The sequence below is a fragment of the Mustelus asterias genome, chromosome 6 (genome assembly GCF_964213995.1).
Source record: "Mustelus asterias chromosome 6, sMusAst1.hap1.1, whole genome shotgun sequence".
Lineage (NCBI taxonomy): Eukaryota > Metazoa > Chordata > Chondrichthyes > Carcharhiniformes > Triakidae > Mustelus > Mustelus asterias.
In genome coordinates this window covers 106,215,570-106,243,116 of record NC_135806.1, presented here as the reverse complement: position 1 = coordinate 106,243,116, position 27,547 = coordinate 106,215,570, and the positions used below count along the sequence as shown (strand labels likewise).

Genomic DNA, 27,547 nt, shown 5'->3' with positions numbered 1-27,547 from the left:
ATACGTGCTGTAAAGTCATTGTAGCAAGTTAGTTGCAATGTGCTAATAAAGGAAAGTCCTGCTTACTCCTTGACAGGTACTCCAATGGCACCGGCAATGGCTTGTTGTGCAGTGTCCAACCACTGGCTGGATGCCTGGACATCCAAACCATCTTCAGTAGGCACACACCGACAAATCTATCCCAAAATAAACAAAACAATAAAAGCACAATTCTCAAATTATTTCTGATACAATCTCTGAGGTCAAACAATCTTAATTTGAGCAATAGCTAATTGATGTTAAATTTCATGAAATTCCCTTTAATGCTTCATAAGGAAGCAATGCACAATGAAAGTGCACAGTTCTGTTTGTTTCATTCCCTCTATTCCTGCACCTCTTTGGAATTTTCTTTTATGTTGCCTCTCGCTTCGCACTTTCTGCATTAAATTTTGTCTGCCACTTGTTTGTACATTCCACCAACGTGTCTATATCCTTTTAAAGATCAACACTATCTTTCTCCCAGTTCATTATACTGTACTTCCAAGTTTCTGTCATCTGCAAATTTTGAAGCAGTGTCACATACACCAAAATCTAGGGCATTAATACATATCAGGAATAGCAGGCATCCTGAGACCTTTGCTGGGGAAGTCTGGCTATAAACCTTCCTCCAAGCTGAAAAGAACTGTTTACCACTACAGCGATGTGCCTCAGGGATCGGTGATGGGTGCACTGTTATTTGTCATTCATATTAATGATTTGGATGAGGATATAGGAGGCATGGTTAGTAAGTTTGCAGATGACACCAAGATTGGTGGCATAGTGGACAGTGAAGAAGGTTATCTTGGATTGCAATGGGATCTTGATCAATTGAGCCAGTGGGCTGGTGAATGGCAGATGGAGTTTAATTTAGACAAATGTGAGATGATGCATTTTGGTCGATTGAACCAGGGCAGGACTTACTCAGTTAATGATAGGGTGTTGGGGAGAGTTACAAAACAAAGAGATCTAGGGGTACAGCTTCATAGCTCCTTGAAAGTGGAGTCACAGGTGGACAGAGTGGAGAAGAAGACATTCACCATGCTTGGTTTCATTGGTCAGAACATTGAATACAGGAGTTGTTGAAGTTGTACAAGACATTGGTAAGGCCACACTTGGAATACTGTGTCTAGTTCTGGTCACCCTATTATAGAAAGGATATTATTAAACTAGAAAGAGTGCAGAAGAGATTTACTAGGATGCTACCAGGACTTGATGGCTTGAGTTATAAGGAGAGGCTGGATAGACTGGGACTTTCTTCTCTGGAGCGTAGGAGGCTGAGGGGTGATCTTATAGAGGTCTATAAAATAATGAGGGGCAGAGATCGGCTAGATAGTCAATATCTTTTCCCAAAGGTAGGGGAGTCTCAAACTAGAGGGCATAGGTTTAAGATGAGAGGGGAGAGATACAAAAGTGTCCAGAGGAGCAATTTGTTCACACAGAGGGTGATGAGTGTCTGGAACAAGCTGCCAGAGGTAGTAGTAGAGGCGGGTACAATTTTGTCTTTTAAAAATTTTCCCAATTTGCCCAAATGGTTGTTAAATTTGTTCCGAAATTTTTTAAAAATCCATCTTGCAGATGCTACATGATACAAGTTAATCTTGTTTTGCAAACTACCTGGGAAGTGCATTACAGTTAGCATCACTGGAAACAAAATCAAATAATCCCATGTAGATGCACATAGATGACCAACTTGGTAATAAATTATAAAACACCGATTCATTAAACAAAAACCTTGGTGTCCTTTCAAGCCATAAGTTTTTATTTCTGTTTTGTCCTATAAAGTATTTTAGATGTCCCTCAGTAAAACAGATTACAGCAGTGTTTGGATTCTTGGTTGCCAGCAGATTGTTATTCCAGAAATCACAGAATCAAAGGGCAAGATTCTCTGATCTCGTTCATCCCTCCACCGCTGCCAGTGAGAATGGAGATTTTGGCACTCAGCTAAAACTCCGTTCACTGCAGTGGTATCAGAGAAGGCCAGCCACAGGCAAGGTCGCAGGTCTCTGGCTCAATAATTATTACAGTGCAGATAGATGGGGCAGTTCGGCCCATAAGTCTGTACTAGATCTCAGAGAGCATTCTACTCTGTCCCTGTCTCATCTTCATCTAGTCACTAAAAGTAAACATGTAGTACAGCAGGCACTAAAGGCAAATGGTATGTTGGCCTTCATAGCGTGAGGATTTGAGTATAGGAATAGGGACAGTTTACTGTAATTGTATAGAGTATTAGCGAGGCCACACCTAAGTTTAAGTTTAAATTTATTTATCAGTGTCACAAGCAGGCTTACATTAACACTGCAATGAAGTTACAGTGAAAATCCCCTAGTCACCACACTCCAGCACCTGTGTACACAGAGAGAGAATTTAGCATGGCCAACGCACCTAGCCAGCACGTCTTTTGGACTGTCGGAGGAAACCAGAGCACCCGGAGGAAACCCACGCAGACACAGGGAGAACACAGAATCAAAGGGCAAGATTCTTTGATCTTGTTCATCCTGCCAGACAGTGACTCAAGCCAGGAATTGAACCCAGGTCCCTGACACTGTGAAGCAGCAGTGCTAACCACTGTGCCTTCATCCCACCAGGAGTATTGTGTGCAGTTTTGGTGTCGTTATCTGAGGAAGGATGTCCTTGCTAAAGACTGAGTACAGCAAAGGTTTACCAGCCTGATTCCTGCGATGGCAGGTCTGTCATATGAGGAGAGACTAAGTCAGTTTGGATTATATTCATTGGAGTTTAGAAGAGTGAGGGGGATCTCATAGAAACTTACAAAAAATTCTAACAGGATTCGACAGGGAAGTGTGGGTGGGCAATCAGCGGGAAGATGGAAAAAGGGAACATGTTCAATGGTCCCACTGTTCACACCCCCACCTCACTCCCATTTCCCCCTCCCCTCAGTTAAGGCCCCCTCACTCCAAAGACCGAGTGTCTCCTTCACAGGTACATATATGGTTGTTTTTTGCAGGGCCCTCATGGGTTCCAAATCCCAGAGAACATCAGTCAAGTATATGTCAGCAATCAGAGTTGGGAATGAACAGCCTACAACTAATTTTGCTGAAGCCACAAGGTTAGCACGAGGTAGGAGCAGTAAGAAAGGGAAGAGAGACATTGTAGTTCCACAAGAAAAATTATTTGAGTTTTTAAAAGTTTGTTCAATTGTCACTTTTATTGTCAAACCTTACGCACAATGCACTTTATTTCTATGCAGTCATAGAGATGTATAGCATGGAAACAAGCCTTCAACCCAACTCATCCATGCCGTCCATTTGCACATTGCACAGTGGCATGGGTTAAGCATTGACTGCATGTCCCACTCAATCAACCTCTTGAGGGACCCAGAGGGTCACAAAACATGGAAGGAGAAGTAGAGCCCACAAATTAATCTTTATTAAATAGCAATAGAAACACAAGGCCTCACAGTTTGACACACTCTTCACCCGTCACCCTCACATGCAGCCAGGTGTTAATTGTGAATGAATGTTCCTACATGGTGTTCCTGCTGTGCTGTCAGCTGAACAGAGGTAGGTTGCTGACTTGGGATGACCTTGGCAGCTGTCCTTTGGCTGCTTGAGGCCTAGAGAGGCTGGTATGTGGAAGGGCTCCTGTACAGTACAGGACACTTCTCTGTCATCGTGGAAATATGTCATAGAATCATAGAGTGCAGAAGAGGCCCATCGAGTCTACAATAAACATCTGAACTCCCATCTAATCCCATCTACCAGCACTTGGTCCATAGCCCTGAACGTTATGATGCGCCCAGTGTCATCCAGGGACTGTATCAAGGATGTGAGACAACCCGCCTCTATCATCCTCCCAGGCAGCGCATTCCAGACCATCACCACCCTCTGGGTAAAAAGATTTTTCCTCACATTCCCCCCCCAAACCTCCTGCCCCTCACCTTGAACTTATGTCCCTTTGTGACTGACCCTTCAACTAAGGGGAACAGCTGCTCCTTGTCCACCCTGTCCATGTCACTCATGATCTTGTACACCTCTATCAGATCGCCCCTCTGTCTTCTCTGCTCCAGCGAAAACAACCCAAGCCTATCCAAACTCTCTTCATAATTTAAATGTTCCATCCCAGGCAACATCCTGGTGAATCTCCTCTGCGCCCCCTCCAGTGCATTCACATTCTTCCTATAATTTGGCTGAACTGCACACCGTACTCTAGCTGTGGCCTCACCAAAGTTCTATACAACTCCAACATGACTTCCCTGCTTTTGTAACCTATACCTTGATTGATGAAGGCAAGTGTCCCATATGCCTTTTTCACCACCCTACTAACATGCCCTTCTCCTTCAGAGATCTGTGGACAAACACACCAAGGTCCCTTTATTCCACAGAACTTCCTAGTGTCCTGTCATTCATTGCGTACTTTCTTGTCAAGTTACTCCTTCCAAAGTGCATCACCTCACACTTTTCAGGGTTAAAATCCATCTGCCACTTATCTGCCCATTTCACCATTCCATCCATATCTTCTTGTAGTCCAAGACATTCCGCCTCACTGTTAACCACCCGTCCAATCTTTGTGTCATCTGCAAACTTACTAATCCTACCCCCCACATAGTCATTTATGTAAATGACAAATAATAGGGGACCCAACACAGATCCCTGTGGTACTCCACTGGACACTGGCTTCCAGTCACTAAAGCAGCCTTCTGTCATCTCCCTCTGTCTCCTATAACTGAGCCAATTTTGAATCCACTTTATCAAATTACCTATCTAATTTGCATTTACCTTCTTTACAAGTCTCCCATGTGGGACATCAACTGCACTACCCTCATCTACACATCTGGTCACCGCCTCAAAAAAATTCAATCAAATTTGTTAGGCATGACCTCCCTCTGATAAAGCCATGCTGACTATCCTTGATGAAGCCTTGCCTCTCCAAGCTGAGATAGATGCTTTCCTTCAGAAATGTCTCCAATAGTTTCCCTAACACTGATTTGAGACTCACTAGTCTGTAGTTTCATAGTTTTTCTCTACAACATTGCCATGCTGGGGCCAGAAAAGCCACATTCAGAATGTAGTGAGAGGAGTGCCCAGATGTGGAAGGCAGCCGTTACTCCTCCCTTGCAAGACATACTTGTATCTCCTTGGTGACATGCGCCTTGTCCCCCTCCTGCCCGGCCGCTGCTGGATAGAGCTCAAGACCAAAACAATGGCATGCAGATCTGCACACATCTCTGGAATCCGCTGCAGGGTTTGCTGGATATGGCTCTCCATTAATGTCACCAATTTGTCGATGGGGGAGGCCATGCAACATATGTCTGACAAATGGAAGCACTGATGGGTAAGGGTGCATGTGCTTTCTGGGAGCCAGATGTCCCCTTACCCCATACTCCAGCATTTGCAGTGACCATGACAACTCCAGTGGATTCAGACTCTGGTAATGAGAAGAGCATTGCCCAGGTCATCCAGCTTCTGGATGAGGCTGTTAAGTTTTCTCCTTTCACCAATGAATGGACAAACTGCACCACATACAATAGGATGTACTCAGGTACATACAAACCAAATTCCAGAGAGTGCAGATACATGCAAACCAAACTCAGGAGCCAGCAAATGTCTGCCCTTCAATGCCCTTCATTTTCAAATCTTAAGCTGCTTCAATGTTTCCTTACAATATTCCTTGTTGCATTTTCCATACTCTTTTCTCTTATGGCTGTTGAAATCAAATTCTACCACTTAACCCATTCCTGCACGAACAGTAATGTATAGGCTTCCACTCCACTCAGGCGGGTACCTACTCTATGCGTAGCCCCTCATCAGTGTCTACCATGATGTATTCTGGATGAACCAGCAACCCAATGTTGAAACAGAAAAATGAATGCGAGTTCCATTGTAATGGCCTAGAAATGGATCTAAGAGGTAGCAAGCAAGAGAATTGGGGTTGGGATTCATGGGATTTTTAACCATAACCACAATCTTAAAATAGGGTTAAAATTTATGAACAAAATTATACAACGTGCACCTCTTAATGTCCTGAAATTTTTAATGAATTACATTTATATGCATTAAATATCAAAGAAAGTTACCTGTGTTTCCATGTGGAAATGGTACTGTTCTCCTGCTCTAATTTCACCCTCAATTTTGCGAGGAGAGTCCGCAATAGCGCCGGCAGGATCACCAACAAGTAACCCCTTGCTAGGTGATGGGTAAAAGGATTTCTTCTCAATAGCTTCATCAAGGGTCACGATTGGTGGTTTTTGATCCTTGTAGGTGACCTTTACTTCTCCTACCATCTGGAGAGCATGTTGCTCTGAATCTTAATATGAAAATAGACATGGTTAACATGTGATTAGACAGATATGGATTTTCAGTACTGCAAATCAACATCTTTCCCATCTATTATTGGTACCAAAGGCCAAGCAGAGTTGACCCACGTGATTGAATTTAAACAAATGCTTGGTAGTTAACCATTCCTCTGTGCATTCTCCATGGCGACACCTCTACCCATTAGAGTGTTGGCTAACAAATCGACACTCTCCACTCTATAAATTGGGGTTCCCTTTACAACAGGTATTCTTACAAATCTGTCCTGATACAAGAGAAAAAGCTTTGACAACATGTATATTTCTTTCAGCAAAATTGTAAATGTGTTTTTATTCATTTCTTAAATGATACCCAACCTCTAATGAAAATTAAGTTTTCATCATTCATGGATATTTAAGAAAAGAAAAAGGTTTGTGACATGATTCATGACGTAGTCCATTCATAAACTATACAATTTGCAATGATTCAATGTTGGTGAATTACACTGAATTTGAGTTTCAAAGTGTTAGAATCTATAAGTAGATGCATGTGCTGCTTTTTGGAAAGTCACGTACCAAGATAGGGAGAGCAGTGAATGTGGAAGTTTTATACACAATAAAGTAATAAGAATGTTATATTTGGATCAATATTATCTAATGATTAGAAAAATCACTTGTCTGAATTTTGGGGAAAATGTGGGCCCGGATTCTCCAGTCCTGCTGGCAGCGCAACCCTGCCCGCAGGTTTCCCGCCAGCGTGGGGTGACGTTAATGGGGATTCCCACCGACAGCGCTGGGATTAGCAAACAACGCGCCACCTCTCGCCGGCCGGAAACACGCAGCTGGGAGGCTGGAGAATTTCACCCATTAAGTCTCTTTTTGTATCCAAAACATTCAGTGAGATGAGCACGTTTTTATTTATTTGTAATGTTGGCATTGAGCTTCATTCTTCAGAAGCATTTACCAGGAAATCATAGATAAGAATTAAATTGGGGACTTAAGCTGAAGGTAATGAATTGAAATACAGCCTAAAATTGCACTTAGACAATTAGCAGCTGTGAAATGCTGATTAATATGGACACTAAACTATATGGAACTCCATTGTTAATAACAAAGAAGGAATATTGGCAGATGACAGCAAGTATACCCTGTTAAAACATTACTTTGACAAAAGGTCCTTAACAAGAGAGGCTAAATAATAAATCATAAAAAATGTCTAAGAATGATGTTCTGTAAAATTATTACTTATACCCGTCAATTACCTTCATGATGTGAAAAGAAACATCTAGGGCTGGATTTTCCAGCTACATTCACCCCAAAACCAAAACTCCCGCCCGCGGTCAACAGACCTTTGCATGGTCCGCGTCCAACCCACTACGATTCTCATGGCAAGCGGGATGGGAAAATTCCCACACCCCCGCTGCCCCCCCCCCCCCAATATCTTTTCTTAAATCTGCCTCACAGTTAACTGATAAATCAGATCACATTTTGTGTGATTATTTTACCTAACATAATTAGTTAATATTTTAAATGACATTGACAGAGTATGGCAAGGACCCCTTGGTCCAGATGACAGGGTAATTTTGGCCTATTGTATTTATTTTACTAATATTGTAACCGAACAATCATCAGCATTCTGTAACCAACAAAGAGTGGTGAGCCTGTGGAATTCATTACCACACGAAGTAGTTGATGCCAAAACGTTGAAAGCATTCAAGAAGCGGTTAGATAGAGCACTTGGGGGCGAATGTGATCAAAGGTTATGGGAAGAAAGCAGGATTAAGCTATTTAGTTGGACGATCAGCCATGATCATGGTGAATGGTGGAGCAGGCTCGAAGGGCCGAATGGCCTCCTCCTGCTCCTATGTTCTATGCTTCTATGTTCCGAAATTACCCCTAATGATGCCTTTAGATCCATCTTTCACATATACATCAGAGCATGTTCGGATGCATGAAGCAGTAAGAAAACCTGATCAAATATAAGGGCTGGATTTTCATGAAGGAAAATGGAATTGAGGGTTGGGAGTTTTTCTGTGCGCATCCTGGAGGAGCCAACTCGCCCTATTTTGGTGACAAGGAGGTGGACGTGGGTGGAGGCAAGCTAGAAGGTCTGCCTCCATTAACTGTGACATTGGCTCAGTTCTTTTCATGACTATTAGGACCCTTGCTCCTGTCCCTCATTCCCTATAACCCACCAACTGTGATAAGGCCATCTGGAAAAAAAAAATCCAGATATAATCATCTGTTCAAACTGCTACTGTTGATACAGTTGTGTGATGATACTGTGCCTTTAAGAAATGTATTTTAGTCATGTTTCTGGTGCAAGGTCTGTTCGATGCATTCGGAGCCGTTTTGTCTGGATCCAACAGCACTGTATTGTTACAGCAGCAACATAATTGATCTTAATTGATGCAGTGTTTGTTTTGATTTGAATTAATGCAGAGTTTTGTTGTTTGTGTTTTTCCCTGGGATATTTCAGAGTGGGGCTTGATTAGGTTGATTGACAGGTAAGGTCATATGACTGGGTACAGGTAGGCTTTCATAGAGAACTCAAGCTCAGTCTGGTTTTTGAGAGAAGTAATAGTTCCTCTCTTTTCCCCTCGGAGGTCTAGAGACTGGATCTGCCTTTTTTCTCTGAGATTCTACTGTTTGGGGTGGAGCTTTCTCTGGAAGTTGCTGCATTAGAATTAGAAGACTGGTGTCTCTCTGGATCACTCTCCAGAACTGATAAAAAGGCTAGCAATCTAGTACCTACATAAGCATCTTCGGTTTCAGTGCTAACTTGTTCTAAGGAAGGGATTCATGTCTGTGGGGCATATTGCTAAATTGGAACAACAGAGATAGCTAGCTGTTAAGAATTATACTTTATCATATTTATGTATTTTAATTGGTAAAAGTGATGCTAATTATTTTTGTTATATTCCAACTGTGTTCTGTGTTCTTAAATAAAATTTGTTTTGATAAAAGCTTCTTTGTGGAATACTTGAATCGTACCTGGAGCGAAACACCTTATGCTCACCCTAATGCCAAAATCAAATTTAAAAGTTAAGATCTAGGCTAACTTCATAAAGTACACTGGAGTTTCTGATTGGATCCTTAACAGTTGCTGGAGGACCTCATTATGAATACTTTGCTGAGCTCTATGGATGGCTAATGGTCTCAGCTCAGCTCAGCAGGACTCTGCTTACAAAACTTGAAGGCGAATGTTAGCTTTGTGTGATTGATATCTTTATTATCTTTACTATGTATTGACCTGACTTTTCTTTGCAGCGATTTTCAATGTCTGTGTGTTTATTTGGACAAGATTAAGAGGTGTGAAGTAGATTGCAGCTAGCTGCCTTCTCTGTATCTCTTCCAGATATTTAGCCCTTTAATAGCCCTGCTATCTACAGCAAGAGTGCACCTCGCATTGAAGAGGAGCTCGCTGTCTTTAAGTGGAATCAATCAAATCCAATGTCTTATCTCTCCAGACACAGCCAATAAGTAGCACTGGCTGTACCTCTGAAGCATGATAAAAAGCTGGCAGCATCAACCTTGAGTGGTCCATGAACAGAGGTGAATGCCAGCAAAATGGTGATGGTAACTGTCCTCAACATCAGGGCAGTATTTGACCAAGAAGCTCTCAAAAACTAAAAGCACCATGGGGCGGAGAGAGGGGGGGGAAGCTCTTCCAGTGGCTGATGCCATGAATAGCAGGAAGGAAAATGGCCATTGTTGTTGAAAGCCATTTTATCCAGCTTGAGGACATCACTGCAGGGGTTTTCTTGTGGAAACAATCTAGGCCCAACTATCCAGGGCACCATATGGGAGGCACAGTGGGTTAGCTCACCATCTCCTCTGTGCTTGCTTTCGGGCATTATTAGATCTCTGGGAACTGAATTAAGTAAAATTCAGATTAGTATTTTTCTCAATTGCATTACCGGCAACACACAGTGCGATTGGCTGCCCAGCGTACAGAACAGGACCACTACTCAAAATTTCTTCAACCTCACTGGGTGGAGGCATAAACGTGTTGGATCCTGGTATGTCCTTTGCTTTTAGCACCTGTAAGGTGAAACAGGAGAAATACGTTAATTCAAAGATTACAATTTCTGGGTGATTTTGTGCTGGTGAGGGTAACACCCGTGGGAATGGAACGTATTTTTCAGCCTTCATTAGAATCATACATTCACAAGTCTGATTTTGCATCAGTAACTAGAAGACAAGGTTCCCCTTAAAACGCCCAGCAATTTCCCACTACTGTGACATCAATCCCTCTTTGAATGAGACTATAATTTAATGCCACATTTTATATTATTTATATATAAATAAACACTCTTACGCCTACCAACAACAGTGCTGAGATTGAACCTGATTACTCCCTGTAAATGAATTGGAAGATAATGCTTTTAAAAAGAACACAACAAAAATCAGGACATACAGACAAATGTTAAGTACTAAAAACACAAAATTAGGTGCAAGTGTGAGTCGTAAGGAGGATACAAAGACGCTTCAATTTGAAGAGGCTAAGCAAGTGGACAAAAATTTAGCAGATGGAATACAATGTGGAGAAGTGAGAGCTTATCCACTTTGGTACGAAAAACAGCAGTACAGAGTATTTCTTAAATGGTGGGAGGTTGGGAAGTGTTGGACATCAAAGGGACTTGGATGTCCCTCTTCTTGAGTCACTGAAAGCCAAAATGCAGGGACAGCAAGCAATTAAGAAGGCAAATGGTATGTCGGCCTTTATTACAAGTGGGTTTGAGTATAGGAGTAACGACGTCTTACTGCAGTTATGTAGATCCTTGGTGAGACTGCTCCTGGAGAATTGCATGAAGTTCCAGTCTCTTTAACTGAGGAAAATGTACTCGCCATAGGGGGAGTGCAACAAAGGTTCTCTAAATTAATTCCTGGGACGGAGGGATTGTGCCATGAGGAATGATTAAATAAACTGGACCTTTATTCTCTGAAGTTTAGAAGAAGGAAAGGTGATTTCATTTAAACCTACAAAATTCTTACAGGGCTCGACATGTTTCCCTTGGCTGGGGGTTGGATCTAGAACTAGGGGACACAGTCCCAGATTTCAGAGCAGGTCATTTAAGACTAAGATGAAGAGGAATCCTCGGGATCCTTGGCTCCAAAGGGCTGCTAAAGCTCAGTCATTGAGTATATTCAATAGATTGATAAATTTCTACATATTAGAAATATTAAGGGATAAGGGGATAGTGCAGGCAAATGGCACAGAAGTAGATGATCAGTCATGGTCTCATTGAATGATGGAGCGGACTCAAAGGGCTGAATGGTCTACTCCTGCTCCTATCTCTTATGTTCTTATGCTCCTAATGAACTGTGAGCTTGATTATCTGTTCCCCTTTGCACACTAGTGCTGAAAATCTTTACATAGGTCTTTATTTTATTAAGAAAGAACAACTTGCATTTATATAACATCTTCGTAAAACATCCCAAGGTGCTTCGCCAAAGCATTTACAAAATTTCTCCCTGAATCACATAAAGAGACATTAACACAGAATACCAAAAGTAACTTCCAAATTAATAGCCACGATTTCAAAGTTCAGGTGTCAATAACAATCTTCATCTACAAAAAAAGGTGAGTTTTTCTCTTTACATGTTTTGGGATGTAAAATTCAAGGAAGGAGAAGAATATAAGCGCATGTTGATAACCACCTGATCAGCTCACGGCCGATCAGCTCACGGCATCAGTGAAGTGGAGCATGTTGTAATCGTGCCATCAAGCCACATTTCCTCACTGATTTTCAGTTCCAATTCTGAGAGAACAATTCTCTTTCAGGTTTCATCACAACCTTGATCCAGATAGAGACACAAGGGCTGAATGCCAGAAAAAAGGTGATGGTAACTGTCCTCAACATCAGGGCAGTATTTGACCAAGAAGCTCCCAAAAACCGAAAGCACCATGAGGGGAAGCTCCAGTGGCTGATGCCATGAATAACAGGAAGGAAAATGACCGTTGTTGTTGAAAGCTGTATTATCCAGCCTGAGGTCATCACTGCAGGGGTTTTCTTGTGGAAACAATCTAGGCCCAACTACTTGAGGCACCATACGGGAGACATGGTGGCACAGACATCAAGAAACCCACTGGGTATTGGAACCCCCTCCTGGAACCTCATTGGCCTGAAGCCAGAGAAGTTTCTGGAAAGGCAAGCAGGCTGGGGGATAAAGGGACACACTGTGAGACACACAGGAGCGAAGACTCGACGAAGGAGGCGGCCTTGCCCATTCAGAAGACTGACCGATGAAGGAAGGAAGGAAGAAGCTGCCATCGAGACTCACCTTCGTGACGACAGACCAGAGGGACTCAGAGAATCGGGCCTGCAGTTCAACCAAACCATCTTTACGGGTAGTATACTTGAATCTGGGGTATCCTCTTGTTTTATGTGGGTAATTTAAGGGTTAATAGTGTTATTATTAATAAACTTGTTGAATCTTTACTTGTGTTTGTCCTTTGTCCATCTTGCAAATAAGGACACTAGGGTAAAACTTTGGAGTAAGTAAACTGGTTGAAAGTATCTGAGAATTCACAGGTACAACAAGCCTTCCGGGTTCACCCACATCCAAGAACAAATTGGACATTTTTACTTCAGTCACGATCAAACACAGCTTTTGTTACAAGGCTTTTATAAAGAGGGACAGAAAGAGGATTTTCACAGTAACTTCATTGCAGTGTTAAGGCAAGCCTACCTGTGACACTAATAAACTTAAAGACCTAACAAAGGGAACATGCTGAAAAGCAGCAAGATCTGTCCTTTCCCTTCAGGCTACCCCACTTCAGCATTTAAAAAAAAGTTTATTTATTAGTCACAAGTAAGGCTCACATTAACACTACAATGAAGTTACTGTGAAATTCCCCTAGTTGCCACACTCTGGCAACTGTTCAGGTCAATGCACCTAACTAGCGTGTCTTTCGGACTGTGGAAGGAAACCGGAGCACCCAGAGGAAACCCACGCAGACACGCTGAGAAACTCCACACAGGCAGTGACCCAAACCGGGGATCGAACCCGGGTCCCTGGCGCTGTGAGGCAGCAGTGCTGACCATTGTGCCACCGTGCTGCTCTATACGGTTTACAGCATTTGCAATTTGCTTACTTATTTTATAAAAAGATAACTTGTTGTATTTACGAAGACAGTATTGGAAACTAGGTGAGCAATGCACTTCACAAATCGTATTAATTACTTACTGCAGCAGCACCAGGCACATTCATGGCTGCTGTAATGTCAATGTTGCTGACGGTTGCATTTCCCTCTGTACTCAAAACAAACGCTGCAAATAACTCATTAGGGAGAGGCAGTAAGTCGTTGATGAACTGAGCTTCACCAGAAGTCTAGATGTAAGAAAAAGGGAATATATGATTAAGATTGCTCTACCAGACTACTTTAATGTTTTCCTCAGTAACAAAAAAGTTTTCCATTTCATCGACCCTGCTGCCAAAAGTGCCTCTGATTGACAGGACACTGACCGCAGAGAAATTCTCTGTGGGATCTGCTGCAGTTGCATTTTTTAAACTCTTCCTATCAGCTTGCTATGAGGTGGTAACCAGGTCATTGTTGCTGCTACAGGAGTGAGAAGCATTCAACAGCTTGAAGGAAGAGGTTACCCTCTTTCTGATTCAGTTCTGATGAGTGCAAAAAGAAAAGTTTCAACAGCATGTCTCTTTTTTCAGCAATAACTTAGGTATTGTTGATGCAACTGCCTAATTCTGGCATCTTAAGGTAAATGATGTGTTGCATTTCCACTCGAACCCCGATGCCTGCTTTCCTTCTGGTATCTAGTTTTGCTAAGGTGATAGTGATGGCAAGTATTATCTATAAAGTGACGCTGAACAATAGGTCACAGTGGGAAGAAATTGGTAGGACAGGTCCTATCCCAAGTTTCTGCTCCCGCTTGCCCAAATGCCAGTACCAAATCAGTGGAAAGGCTGAACAGCTTTCAGTTACTGAATTTAGAAAATGTTGTGTGAATATACGGTTGGATCCACATTTGTGCATGTTCAATTCACATTCACACACCAATTTTTGGATCTACTTTTTTACTTGCTCCAAGCTTAGCAAAAATAACTCCACCTCAAACTATTTTGCTCCAGGAAAAAATAATTCCATCTGAATGATACCCTACCTTTAGGACAGCAAAAATTCAAGATTATTGACCTTGGAGAGTCTTTATAATTTTGAATCCCTCATAAAAGTTAGGAATGTTCCCATTCCTGATTCTTTCTCAGGGATCTCTTTTTCAAAAGCAGAAAGTACAAAGGGCAGACATTTGCTTCCATCTGCCCTGGAGCTGCATCATAATTCAAATTTGTTTGACTCACATCATCCTCAAATTAGTTTGATTAAAAAAAACATTCTGCTTACACAAAGAATCAAATGCATTTTACCTCAAAAAACAAACAGCATCATTGACACTTTGTGGACACTGTCGTGATAGCAACAGGTTAGCCAACATGAATAAGCTGAGGTTTTGGGGGCTTTTACATGTTGAAATGAACTGAAAGTGTTAAATTTTTAGAAAGCGTGCACTGAAATTTCATTTGCAATCTCTGGGGATTTGAAGATTACCAAAAGAAAGGTCAAATAATTTGCTCAGATGCCTGGGTATACTCCAAAGCACAAATAAACTATTATTATTGGACAATACGCTACCATACCAAGGTACACAATGCATACATCAGGTGGTACTGAATAGAAGACAAATCAAAATCCTACCTGCAGGCGGGCATTTAATTTTGGCATAGGTTTTGTTAAAGGATATTCCTCTGGCTTGGTGCTAAAAGTTTGTTTCCCTGTGGATATAGGACGTTCCAAAGAGTACCGGGCGCTCCGATTACAAGGCGAAATAGTTTCTTCACTCAACAGGGACAGGAAAAACTGATCAAAGAAAGTTTAGGGTACATTTATTAATCAAATAAACTTGAATCAAAATTTAGCAATACAAGTACAGTGTTCTGGAGTTTTGGGGGTGAATTTGGTGTGTTGGCAATACTGAAATTCACAGACAAGTTGTTCAGATTCTTTTTGGAGACTCGTTTGGAGAGATGATGTGAGCCTGTGAAAGGCAGGGAAGGCAAGAGAGAGAACGCATACAAAATATTCACTCACTAAACATATACCTTAAGATTATCAAAAAGCCTTCTTAAAGTTACTAATCTTCCTATTCATAGAACTCAAATAGCAACATTTCATTAGATGTTTTTAATAGCCCAGCGCACTGTCACTTATACTTAATTTGGAATTTAAAATCTTGACCATATTTTCCATGGAAAGTAAATCCAAATGCTGCGGCAAATATGCTTCCAGTTTGTTGTGATGCCGTTTTGCATAGCTGGTGGAGACCAACTTCATCCCTACGGTGTTTAAACTGACCTGCTAGGGAACTGATCATAAATCTGGAACAAATATGAATATAAATCAATAAATCATTGGAAACTGAACAGGATAGCAAAATTATCACACTGGCCTTCCACCTTTGCAACTTGGATTGAATGCCACTCAAACTCAACCTGGATAGATAAATTGAGGCAATTTTGTCCTTGACTGTATTGCAATCAGGATCAGATATGTTGGTCAATTTTCCACTCCCTGAGGACTGTTGTTGTGTCTCCACTGCTAAAGATTCGTGAATTAGCCAGAGACCAGGAGCAAATTTGGAATTGCTCCTGTAGGTATGTGCTTTGTGGCATATTTACCCAATGAGCCATTAATCTCAGTCCAAACCTCAATCACTCTTTCTCCCATAATTAATTTTAAATTCAGGAACCAATATTGAATAAACACACATTTTGAAGAGTTACTCACTTTGTAGAAAAGTCCAAGTGCCAGTGATTTCCTGTATTTAGCACTAACAAGTAGTGGATCGCTGTCGTCAGGAATTATTTCCTTCGCAAGTGTATTCAAGGCACCTGTAACCATCATTTTAATCATCAACGGCCAGACTAACTTATCAGCAATATAAAAAGAATTGGATTCTGTCATATTCTCCACTGATATGGTTACACCATATCAGAACACAAATTAGCAATTGAAAAAACAACTAGTCACTTCTCCTACTCTATAAATGGGGAGGAGAAGGGGGAAACTGGGAAAAGGGGAGGAAACAGAAGTGCGGGAAGGTGAGATGGGGAAGGGATTAGGAGGCATGGGGAGGAGATGGAGCAGGCAAAGAGGTAAGGAAGGGAGGGCAGAAGGCAAGGGGGGGGGGGAAAGAAGGAGGAGGAGAAGGAAATTAGAAGAGAAGGGGAAAGAGAAGCGAGGTGTGAGGGGAGGAGATGGAAGGAGAAGGGAGTGGAGATGACTGAGAGGGGAGGTATGTATTTGAGGAAGAAGCAGCAAGGAGAGGGAAGGGGAGAGGAATAGGAAGGGACAGGGGAGAATGGGAATGAGAGAGGACAGGCTGGAAAGCAGTGAGGAGGAGAGAGAAGAGATGAGGGGAAAGGTAGGGGAAAGAAAATGTAAGAGAGAATGTGGGGGAAGTTTACTTATATTAGTAGGGATGCAGGGCACCTTATTTTAATTTTGAGATCCTGGCTCTAAGGTAGACAAAGGTACTGGTGCCGAGTTGTCAGTTTCTTCCCCAGTGGAGGGTAGAGATTTTTGGCAGGGAGGAGGACTAGGTTCAGGGATCAATGTAAGATTCAGTGCCAGGATTTTGCTGTTTGTATTTAGTGTTAGTATCAGGCACTACTGGTCTTTTCCAAGAGATGGATGTTTGTATTTTCTAGGACAGCCACCCTTCTGATCTTGCTGAATCAGGTTGTCAATGTAGTAGTAATTAGTTCCAATTCTGTGCTGTACACACATAGAAACTAGGAGGAGGAGTAGGCCATTCGGCCCAACAAGCCTGCTCTACCATTCATTATAATCATGGCTGATCATCAAATTCAATATCCTGATTCCCCCCTTTTCCATATCCCTTGATCCCTTTAGCCCCAAGAGCTCTATCTAATTTCTTCTCAAAATCACACAACGTTTTGGCCTCAGTTACTTTCTGTGGTAATGAATTTCACACATTCACCACTCTCTGGATGAAGAAAATGCTCCTCACCTCAGTTCTAAAAGGTTTACCCATTATTCTCAATCTATGACCTCTAGTTCTGGACCCCCCATCATCGGGAGCATTCTTTCTGCTCATTAGGAGCTTGGGAGTGGTGTAAACCAATCACATTTAATTGAAGGCCTTTGCGCTAAGAAAGGGACCTTCAGCCTAACACTCTAAGCCTCTTGATGAATAAGGGGATCAGGGGTTATGGGGAAAAGGCAGGAGAATGGGGATGAGAAAAATATCAGCCATCACTGAATGGCAGAGCAGACTCGATGGGCTGAGTGGCCTAATTCTGCTCCTATGTCTTATGATCTTATGGTCAATGCATCACCCAATCCTCCAGGTTCATACCTTGACAACAAAATCCTGCCCACTTTAAATTTTAGCTTCAATACATGTTGCAATAGGCAGAAACCATCAATGGCGAAGGGATGGCACTTGACCGCGACTTCATAACAGATCCAGACAAGGATTTAGATTACTCTCTTGAAATGGTTTCTGACATCACTTGAAATAATCATTATTTATGGGAGACTGGTGGTGTCCGCAATGGGGCAGGCAACAGGCAGACAGATCAGCCAATCTGACAGACACTAAAATTGGAAGTAAAAAGCATGGAATGCAGGGTCCAGACTTCTGCAGTCGCGGAGGCTCTGCCGAGCTTCCAAAATGATGGGCAGGTTTCCAAAATGGAAGTCCCGCCTCCTTTTCCGACAGATCCAATTCTCACTGACAGGGGAAAGGGGGATCAGGCATGATTCAGATGAGGGAAAGCCAAACTCAACAGAGTGATTTGAACTCAGCGCTAAGTTTAAACAGACCCCCATCTTGGCTACTGCAGGGGACTTAACCTGCCAAATCAAAAAAGGAAACCCATTGAATTTGCAATTTGTGAGGCATAAATAGGACTAGGCCTACACCAACATCGTGAAATTCATCTAGTGATTCTCAGTTCTCACGTAGGCCAAAACAGAATCATGGACTTACCTTGCAGAGTCGCACTGGAAGTCATATCTTTGCCTTGGAGGTATTTTTCAGTGGCAGCAGCGTGAATGAAATCTTTACTGATTCCAGTGTAAACCATCGAGATGGATTCTACCAACTGCTGTTTATCCAAGGCTCTTAACCGAACACAGAAACCAGCACTCACAAAAGTGTGGGCATTCTATAAAAGAGAACCGGGAAAACAGTATCAGGGATGTGACAAGTCGTTTGTGTGGGAAAAGTTTTGATTTTATCCATAAAGCACCAGAGGAATATACAGCTGACAAAAGATGCCATCTCTATTCAATGAAAGGAATGCTCCAGTTAATGTATCCAAACCAGAGATCATAGAATCCATACAGTACAGAAGGAGGCCATTCGGCCCTCAAGTCTGTACCAACAACAATCCCACCCAAGTCCAATTCCCATAACCCTCATTTACCCTGCTAATCCCCTGACACTAGGGTCAATTTATCATGGTCAATCAACCTAACCCGCACATCTTTGGACTGTGGAAGGAAACCGGAGCACCCGGAGAAAACCCACGCAGACACGGGGAGAGTGTGCAAACTTCACATCGACAGTGACCCGAGGCTGGAATCGAACCTGAGTCCCTGGCATTGTAAGGCAGCAGTGCTAACCACTGTGCCACTGTGCTGGATGTCGATTGGAATTTTAAGGCAACATTGAGAGAAGATCCTCCCTTCTCCATTCCCTGAACCAATATAAACCCATTTCATTAGGACCAGTAAGTAATGGTAGATTTTTCAAAAACTGTTTGTGTTCCAAATTTTGCTTTGTCTTTAGTTTCTTTTTTCAAAAAAAAATTATTCATGGGACATGGGCGTCACTGACTGGCCAGCATTTATTGACCATCCCTCGCTGCCCAAGGGCAGTTGAGAGTCAACCACATTGCTGTGGCTCTGGAGTCACATGTGGGCCAGATCAGGTAAGGACGGCAGATTTCCATCCCTAAAAGACATCAGTGAACCAGATGGGTTTTTCTGACAATCGACAATGGTTTCATGGTCATCAGTAAATTCTTAATTCCAGATTTTTTTTTATTGAATTCAAATTCCACCATCTGCGGTGGCAGGATTCAAACCCGGATCCCCAGAACATTAGCTGAGTTTCTGGATTAATAGACTAGCGATAATACCACTGGGCCATCGGCTCCAGTTCTAGGCATATGTTGTATGCAAGCATCATTCCTCATTAGCGAGACAGCATTTCCACTTGTTTCCAGAAATCCTGGTACATTTATGGTGTTCCCAAAGATCAAAAAGAGAATCCTCTTTATCCTACGATCATCCTTGACTTCACAAGGCATCACAATAAGAGTACCCAAGATGGTACCTTAGATTTTAACTCCAACCAAATTTATTATGTCATAAAAGAAAACATAACAGTGACAGTACAAACGTTTACACTTAGGTTTAGCTACTTCAGACGAGTTACTGCTGTACTACATTATAATCATGCAAGATCCATCAGGGGCTTAAGCACATAGCTTGTCTGAACTTTCACTGCAGTCTCCTGGGTTCTGTGATGAGGGCAGAAGTGAGCAAGGCATTAAATAATGTTCTCGAGCTTGCTGGTTTGTGTTATTGTTCTGATTTTAATTCTCATTTTTGGTCCTTCATGTTCTCAGGTCTTGTTCAAAATCGTGGCAATGCAAACACTCAAGTAAATGTGAAATTGCTTCAAGGTAAGGGTGCGCAGTGCATGAGGACAGCAAATCCGGGGGAGGGGGGGGGGGGGGAGTATACTGTGTGTTGTGAGGTGATATTTGAAGTTACCATTTTGACTGGCATTGCATACATATCAATGACAGGGTTAAAAAAAGTGGAAGTCTCAGTGTCGAAATTCTAAAGGGGATTTTATGGAGCCCACAAGGGTGGGAAACATGGCATGTTGATTAGGTAGGATCTGGAAATTTCAATTTCCGAACGGAGGGTTGAGATGCATAATAAAAGTCAGCAGTGTTCAGGTACACTGAGGGAGAATTTAGCATGGCCAGTGCACCTAACCAGCACGTCTTTTGGATTGTGGGAGGAAACTGGAGCACCCGGAGGGAACCCACGCAGCCACAGGGAGAACGTGCAAACTCCGCACAATGACCCAAGCCGGGAATCGAATCCGGGTCCCTGGCACTGTGAGGCAGCAGTGCTAACCACCATGCACGCCATGAATACTCATTAACATGAAACTGTTTCTAATAAAGTCCTTTTCTTGGGTTAAAGTTAATGGCGCATGAGAATCTATCTTATGGCATCCAGTTCATGATCATTTAAAGGTGGCATGCACCAGTTGTGACTGAGTTAACTGGTTGACCATGTTGGACTCTGCGGCACAAGGCAGTGGGTGTTGAAAGGTTGGTGTGCAAGCGCAGTGGCATGCAGAGGAAGGAAAGGAGATTGGACAGAGGTTGGTGTGCGGTTGCAGGGAGATGTGGTGGACGGAAGACTCCAGCGCCTCGGGTGTGGTGGATCTGTAAGGGGTGGGGTGAGGTTCAAGACAGGGATTGAAAGATGGAGGTAGGCCTAAAGGGGTGGGGATGATACTATCAATGCAGCATTCTTGTGAGCAAAGAACAAAGAAAATTACAGCACAGGAACAGGCCCTTCGGCCCTCCAAGCCTGCACCGACCATGCTGACTGACTGAACTCAAACCTCCTACCCTTCCGGGGAATTGTGGTTGAATTGAGAGCGCTGAGTGGCAGAGGGAACAGTCGCAATCAAAGGGAAGAGTTCAATGGGGAATGGGGGCAGGTCCAGAGTCAGGGTCGGTTATTGGAAGGTCTTATGGGGCGGATCACAGGAGTAGACAAGAGCATGGAAAAGGATAATGGGGTTTCAGGGTCAGAGTGGGCACTGGGATGGTCACGGGTGTACGGAAATGGTAATTGGGTCCAAGGTAATGGGTGAGGTTCCAGGTTAACAGAGGGGCGAGGAAAGTTAATGATGGCTGGGTTAAGGGGGCAAGTGCGAGGGTGACAGGAGGCGAGCAAAAGATACAGAAACAAGTCTCAAAAATCAGAGCCACCATAATGTTGGGCTCTCATTTCATACACAGCTGTTCTGAAGAGGGAAGGAGGTCATTTTGGTAGGTTGGAGTTCACGTTCTGCAATAACTGGCTGATTAAAGGGACTCCCTAATAATTATTTAAATGATGAGAATGGTGGGTGTGCATGTTCTCATATATATGTCTGCCCTCTTCACACTGTGTAATTCCTCTCATAAACAAGAATCTTATTCACCCAGTATTCTTACACCCTCAGGAGAAGGAGAGAATATGCAGGAGAGTTCTTGCTATCCAAAAACAGAGGTTGTAAGGGCAACAGCAGGTAGCTCAGAAGGGGAGACTGGTCAGGATGCAGAGACATCCAGGAGGGACATCAGCGAAGATGAGCAGTGGGGCATCAATGTATCCAAGGACAAGAGCAAACTAGCTCCAGATGTCAGAGGCGATACCAGAGATATCTGAGGATGTCCTGGAAAATGATCACCCAGATATGTCGGATTGTTCATCAAGACTTACAACCACGTGGATTTGGTGGGTACGCCTTGACAGTGGCCCTCAAGGTTAGTGGCACTCAACATCTACTCCAGTGGTGATTCCCAGGGTGCAGTGGTGATGTATGTGGTATCTCACAGGCTACCACACATGGGTACAGAAAGTAGGTGACCAATATCCCCTTTAGTTGTGCCAATAATTTTATCCACTTCAGCTTCATTGAAGACAGCTAGGCTGCAACATCAGCTGCATTCCTGGGCTTCCTCAAGTTCAAGGTGTCATCAGGGTGGCATGGTGGCGCAGTGGTTAGCACTGCTGCCTCATAGCTCCAGGGATCTGGGTTCGATTCCCGGCTTAGGTCACTGTCTGTGTGGAGTTTGCACATTCTCCCTGTGTCTGCATGGGTTTCCTCCGGGTGCTCCGGTTTCCTCCCACAGTCCAAAGATGTGCGGGTTAGGTGCATTGGCTATGCTAAATTGACCCTTGGTATCCTGGGATGCGTAGGTTAGAGGGATTAGTGAGGTAAATATGTGGAGTTATGGGGATAGGGTCTAGGTGGGATTGTTGTCGGTGCACTCGATGGGCCGAATGGCCTCCTTCTGCACTGTAGGATTCTATGTAAAGCTCTTTAGAAACAGCCTGCTGCATTTGGAAACCGCAACGTGTCTCACTTCTTGAACATTTAACTGATACACAACCACAGGAGAACAATACAGCAGATCCATGCTCATTTCCCAGGGAGCTGTCATGACATATACATCTTGCATAACTCACAGCTCCTTGAGCTTTTTCCAGCTCCAAACCAGGTTGATGGATGGATCCTTGGTGGTATCAAGGACTATCCCGAGTACATGGCTGAGGATGCCAGTGAGGCATTCCCAGAGAGCAGCAGAGGAGCTCTACAATTAAGCTCCTGTGTCCACCAGAGCCATCGCAAAGCGCACCACTGGGCTTCTTAAAATCAGCTCTATTGCCCTGACCAGTCTGGAGAAAGTTTCACAAATTGCTGTGGTCTACTGCGCACTGCACAGCCTGGCACTGGGATGTGGACAGAAGTTGCAAGGAGAAGAGCATGAGGAACACCTGCCCTCCTCAGATGAAAATGATTTACTGGAGTATGTGGAAGGGGCCATAAACCCAAGAGAGTTAGTCATCGATGCCAGGGGCATGAAGAACATACAAAGGATGCAAGGGACAACCTGATCTATACAAGATTTGTGCAACAATAACACATCTGCATTGCCCATCCTAGGGTATAGATCCAGTTCTACCATCCTCCCTTGCCAAATTCACTATTAACACTTGTTCTCTACCACCTAGAATAGTGTGAGAAGCGGAGCTTTGTCACACATACTCGCTAGTGAATGCTGGTGACCAGGGACATCTTAGGGGTACATAGACATCCATGCACAACCTGCCTTGCAAGTTTATGATGATCCAGCACCATCTTTCAAGTACTTTTAATGCAACTGCACCTATCTCATTTGTACCTGCTGAGAGTTAAGTGGGCCGATATCTGCCAGAATGCACCAATGGGGGTCAGCAATGCCTTCATTTCAAGCCAGATCCACGGATCATCACAGAAGTAACAATTCACACTGGACCCAAGTGCGGACAAGACCCCACGGTTGCTCACTTCCTCTACCATCTCTGCCCAGGCCGGCTTAGTCTGGTGTCTGAAGTCAGCTTCAGGAGAGTGCATCTCCCACCTTTCCCTAATGGCCTGGAAGAGAACATGCAGGGAGGCATTGCTGAACCATGGGGCACACTGTCACTCGTCACTCCAAAGAATATGGCACTCTCAAGCAATGGAATGCCCTGGCAATGATGCTCAACCTCCCCGTGTGAGCAGGAGGCTCTGAATTAGTTTGCCTGCAGATGCAGCTTTGTCATTGAATGGCAGGTTTCACCAACGAAAAGCTTCTCTTGCCACTAAATCGTACGTGTTTTCCATACACGCCACCAGTATTTAAAATTTTCAGTGCGTTGGAGATGACAAAAAGCGAGAAAGCGGAAGTGGTGCACAATCCTGGTGACAACATTGGGAATGACACACTGCTGGTTAAGTGTAGACTGGAGAAAGGATCAGTTATAAACAACAAGATTGATTTGTTTTGAACTAAACACGCGTTTGACTGAATTTTACATTCCAATTCCCGGGAGGGGAGCGATGCCTGATCCTGAGCAATAATCAAACTATGTACAAATCAAAAAGAAAAACAGAAAGTGTTCCAAAGAAACATCACGTTGGACTCAAAAACTTAACTGCTTCTCTCTCAATGACAGATCCTGTAAGACCAGTTTTTCCAGCACTCTGTTTTTATTTCAGATCTCCAGCATCTGCAGTATTTTGCTCTTATCATGTGCAAACCCAAATTCCTTACAAGCATTCTGTAATAAGTCTTCAGAGACGGAAGTCCCTTCACCAAAATCCCTTTATTTACAATTCCAACAGCAGTACACAGATGCGGTCTGTCAGCAATCTACCTTCGGGAGTCCCAGAGGAACTGGCACTCCCCGTTAAATACAAGGAAAGGACTCCCTGATTGGCCCATCAATTAACTCGTTAATCAGGGAGTTGATATTCCAATAGGCTAACCTCAATGACCTGACTGAAATCATTACCCATACCTTATTCTTTCTTACTGTAGATTGAAAGGGAATGTATGCATTCCCCTGACAGTCTCGAAAGACATCCAATTGCCCATGGGATTCAACTTTCTCCTTCACAACTCCCAGATCTGATAACATTGGCAATTATAGCTGGGTCTTGCAGAAAATTCAGACCTACACTCCCAATTAATAACCTGTCTATCTCCACTCTCAGAGTCAATAGATTGGCTCCTTCCTGAGAAATCTGAATCTATTAGCACACATAGCAGTTTTAGTTTGCAACTTTCATTTTGCACAACCATGTGTTATGTTATTCAGAGAGAGTGACAACATTATAACCAGTTTCTAACATAACATTTCCCACCGGATACGAAATAATCAACAAAACAGGTTTGGCCAAAATACTGTGGAAAATTTTTAAAGCACAGGAAATTATCATTTCCCAAATCCAATCTGAAAACAAAATGGAAAATAATTTTTAAGCTAGGAAGAAATGTCATCTTCAAAGCGGAGTTTCTGCATATTGCAGTCATACATGACCAAATGCACTGCACTCATAAATTACTGAGCTTTAATATCCCATGGTGGCACAGCGGTTAGCACTGCTGCCCCACAGCAACAGGGATCCGGGTTCAATTCCGGCCTCGGGTCACTGTCTGTGTGGAGTTTGCACGTTCTCCCCCTGTCTGCACGGGTTTCCTCCGGGTGCTCCAGTTTCCTCCCACAGTCCAAAGATGTGCAGGTTAGGTTGATTGGCCATAGTAAATTGTCCCTTAGTGTCAGGGGGACTAGCAGGGTAAATAAGTGGGGTTATGGGAATAGGGCCTGGGTGGGATTGCGGTCGGTGCAGACTCAATGGATCAACTGGCCTAGGGATACTATGATTCAAAAAATATTTTGACAGCCTTAGAATACCAGGTTGTGAATTGTTGGTCCAGTTTCGAAAATGTTAGAGCTTTGTTTTCACTCTTTTTAATGTAATCATGAGCACACCTTACCCAAGCCTACCAACAATATTATCTTGGACTCATTCCAGGAAAATGCTGTTCCCTTCATCATTGTGGAGGGTGGGTATGAATTGTCCCAACCTATTTCACATAAACATGTCTTACTTAGATTGGTTCCTGCCCAAATATTCCACTTCATTAATTCTGCGAGTAGATGCCAGTTAACAAAGAAAATTTCTATTTACCTGCATTCGTGGCATGATCTTGTATGTGTTCATCGTTTCAGCTTCTGTCAGCTTTGGAATTTCCACACACAAAAGAACCTTAGCAGAATGAACAAAAGAGGCCACAAATTAAACTCTGCATCTTTAGCGACAGTCTTGTGCTTTACATGATACTTATAACGACTAACTAGTAAAAATGTGAATGAATGAAATCAAAACTAAATACTTTATGAAAACGTAAGATCTGGAGCAGCACAAAAGGCTTTTCCACTCTTTCAGCCTGCTCCACAATTCAATAAAACCATAGTTCATTGCCTATTTAAACTACACTTTCCCGTACTCTTATTCTTTTGAGTGTCTTTTCATTCAAAAATCTATAGCCTTGAGCCTATCTAATGGCTGAACAGACAGAGCTCTCTGGGGTCCTAATTGGCCAACCCCTTATTCTGAGCATGTTCTCGCCTCATTATCAAGGGGAAACAGCCTCCCTGCATCTATCCTATCAAACCCTTGAAGAATTTGACATTTTTCACTAAGATCCAGAGATGTCCTGCCCAGTGGAACTGGTATTGAGTGATTAGCACCTTGATGCTGGGAACATTGACTTGGGAGAGGATGCTGCTGTCAAATAGCCTTTGTTACCAGGGGATCTTGTGAAGGCACTGCTGGTGATATTTTTCCAGCACTTTGAGCTGCCTACCATAGATTGTCCAAGTTTCCAAAGCATACAAGAGAACAGGGATCACTGCTGCCACCGGTACACCATGCTTTTGTCTCAGGTTTGAGACCCTGGTTCTCAGTTACTCTTTCTCTCCATTGGGTGAAGATTGAGCTGACGTATTGAAGGCAATGATGAATTTTGTTGTCTCTCTTTGCCATTGGCTCCCAAGATGGGGAAAATAGTTCACATTTTCCAGGAACTCACTGTGTACCTTAATCTATGGGGGAGAGGGAAGGGGAACGTGTTGTGCTGTGGGAGCTTGAAAAGGACCTTAGTGTTCTAACTCTTTAATGAAGGGTCAATTTTGTCATGTGCTTTGAAGGAGTCAATCCATGACCAGACGCTTAGTTTCTGAGTGACCAAACACATCAGGCTGATCTGCATACTGGAGCTCAATTACTGAACATGAATGATTTTGGTTTTGGATTGAAGGTGGCATACATGGAGTTTCCCTTTGTTCCGTAAATTATCTGCACAATTGTATGTAATTTGCTCAAGGTGAGCTGCCGTATTGCAGCAAGGAAGATGCAGAAGCTTGGTGTGATGACACAGCCTTTTTTGACCCCCAGTTTTAACTGACATAAGGTTTGTGGTGGTTCCAGCGATAAGCATCACAGTTTGCGTGTCTTTGTGGAGTAGGCGGATAAGTTGACATATTTCTGATGCCAGCCAAATTTGAGAAGGAAACTTTATCATCCTTCACAGTTGAGAGTCAAGGGCTTTCAGAAATCGGAAGAAGGCAAGGTATAAGCATTTGGTGCCCTTCACTGCAATTTTCTTGAATTTGTCGCAGTGAAGATAATGCCTGGTGCCTCTTGGGCACAAATCACATTGCAACTCTAGAAGAAGGTCTTCATCCACTGGCAGGAGACGGTTGAGGAGGATCCTGGCAAGGATCTTTCCTTCCTCCGTGCAAGGATCTTTCCTATGGCAGATAGCAGCTGTAGTTACTGCAATCGGACTTGGCTCCTCTGTGAATATAGTCACAATCACAGGGTCCCTGAGATCCCCCATCATGTACCACTCTTCTCAGATAAAGGACACACGGTTGTCCAGTCGAGACAGAAGTGGATCTCCGTTGTGTTTAAGAATTTCTGCAGAGATTCCGTCGGCTTTGTCATTTTCCAGATGTTGAATCGTTTTATCGACTTTGCTCCAGACTAGGGTGACGGCAAGATTGAACAAGATGGAGTACTGAGGAATGGTGGAGTTGAGGGAATT

At 43.2% G+C, this 27,547-nt stretch overlaps 1 protein-coding gene across 5 annotated transcripts in view; it reads right to left on the bottom strand.

The window, feature by feature from the left end:
• The window catches only part of LOC144495034 (uncharacterized), a 166,769-nt gene that overhangs the window by 46,662 nt on the left and 92,560 nt on the right, over nt 1-27,547 (bottom strand). For all 5 annotated transcript variants that reach the window (XM_078214844.1, XM_078214846.1, XM_078214841.1 and 2 more), the window contains exons 11-18: nt 25,627-25,704; nt 18,307-18,484; nt 16,077-16,180; nt 14,988-15,149; nt 13,463-13,606; nt 10,189-10,312; nt 6,053-6,282; nt 67-176 (exon numbers count right to left, since the gene is read on the bottom strand). In XM_078214844.1, the coding sequence (XP_078070970.1) occupies nt 67-176; nt 6,053-6,282; nt 10,189-10,312; nt 13,463-13,606; nt 14,988-15,149; nt 16,077-16,180; nt 18,307-18,484; nt 25,627-25,704 (1,130 nt within the window). The remainder of the gene's footprint in view (nt 1-66; nt 177-6,052; nt 6,283-10,188; nt 10,313-13,462; nt 13,607-14,987; nt 15,150-16,076; nt 16,181-18,306; nt 18,485-25,626; nt 25,705-27,547) is intronic.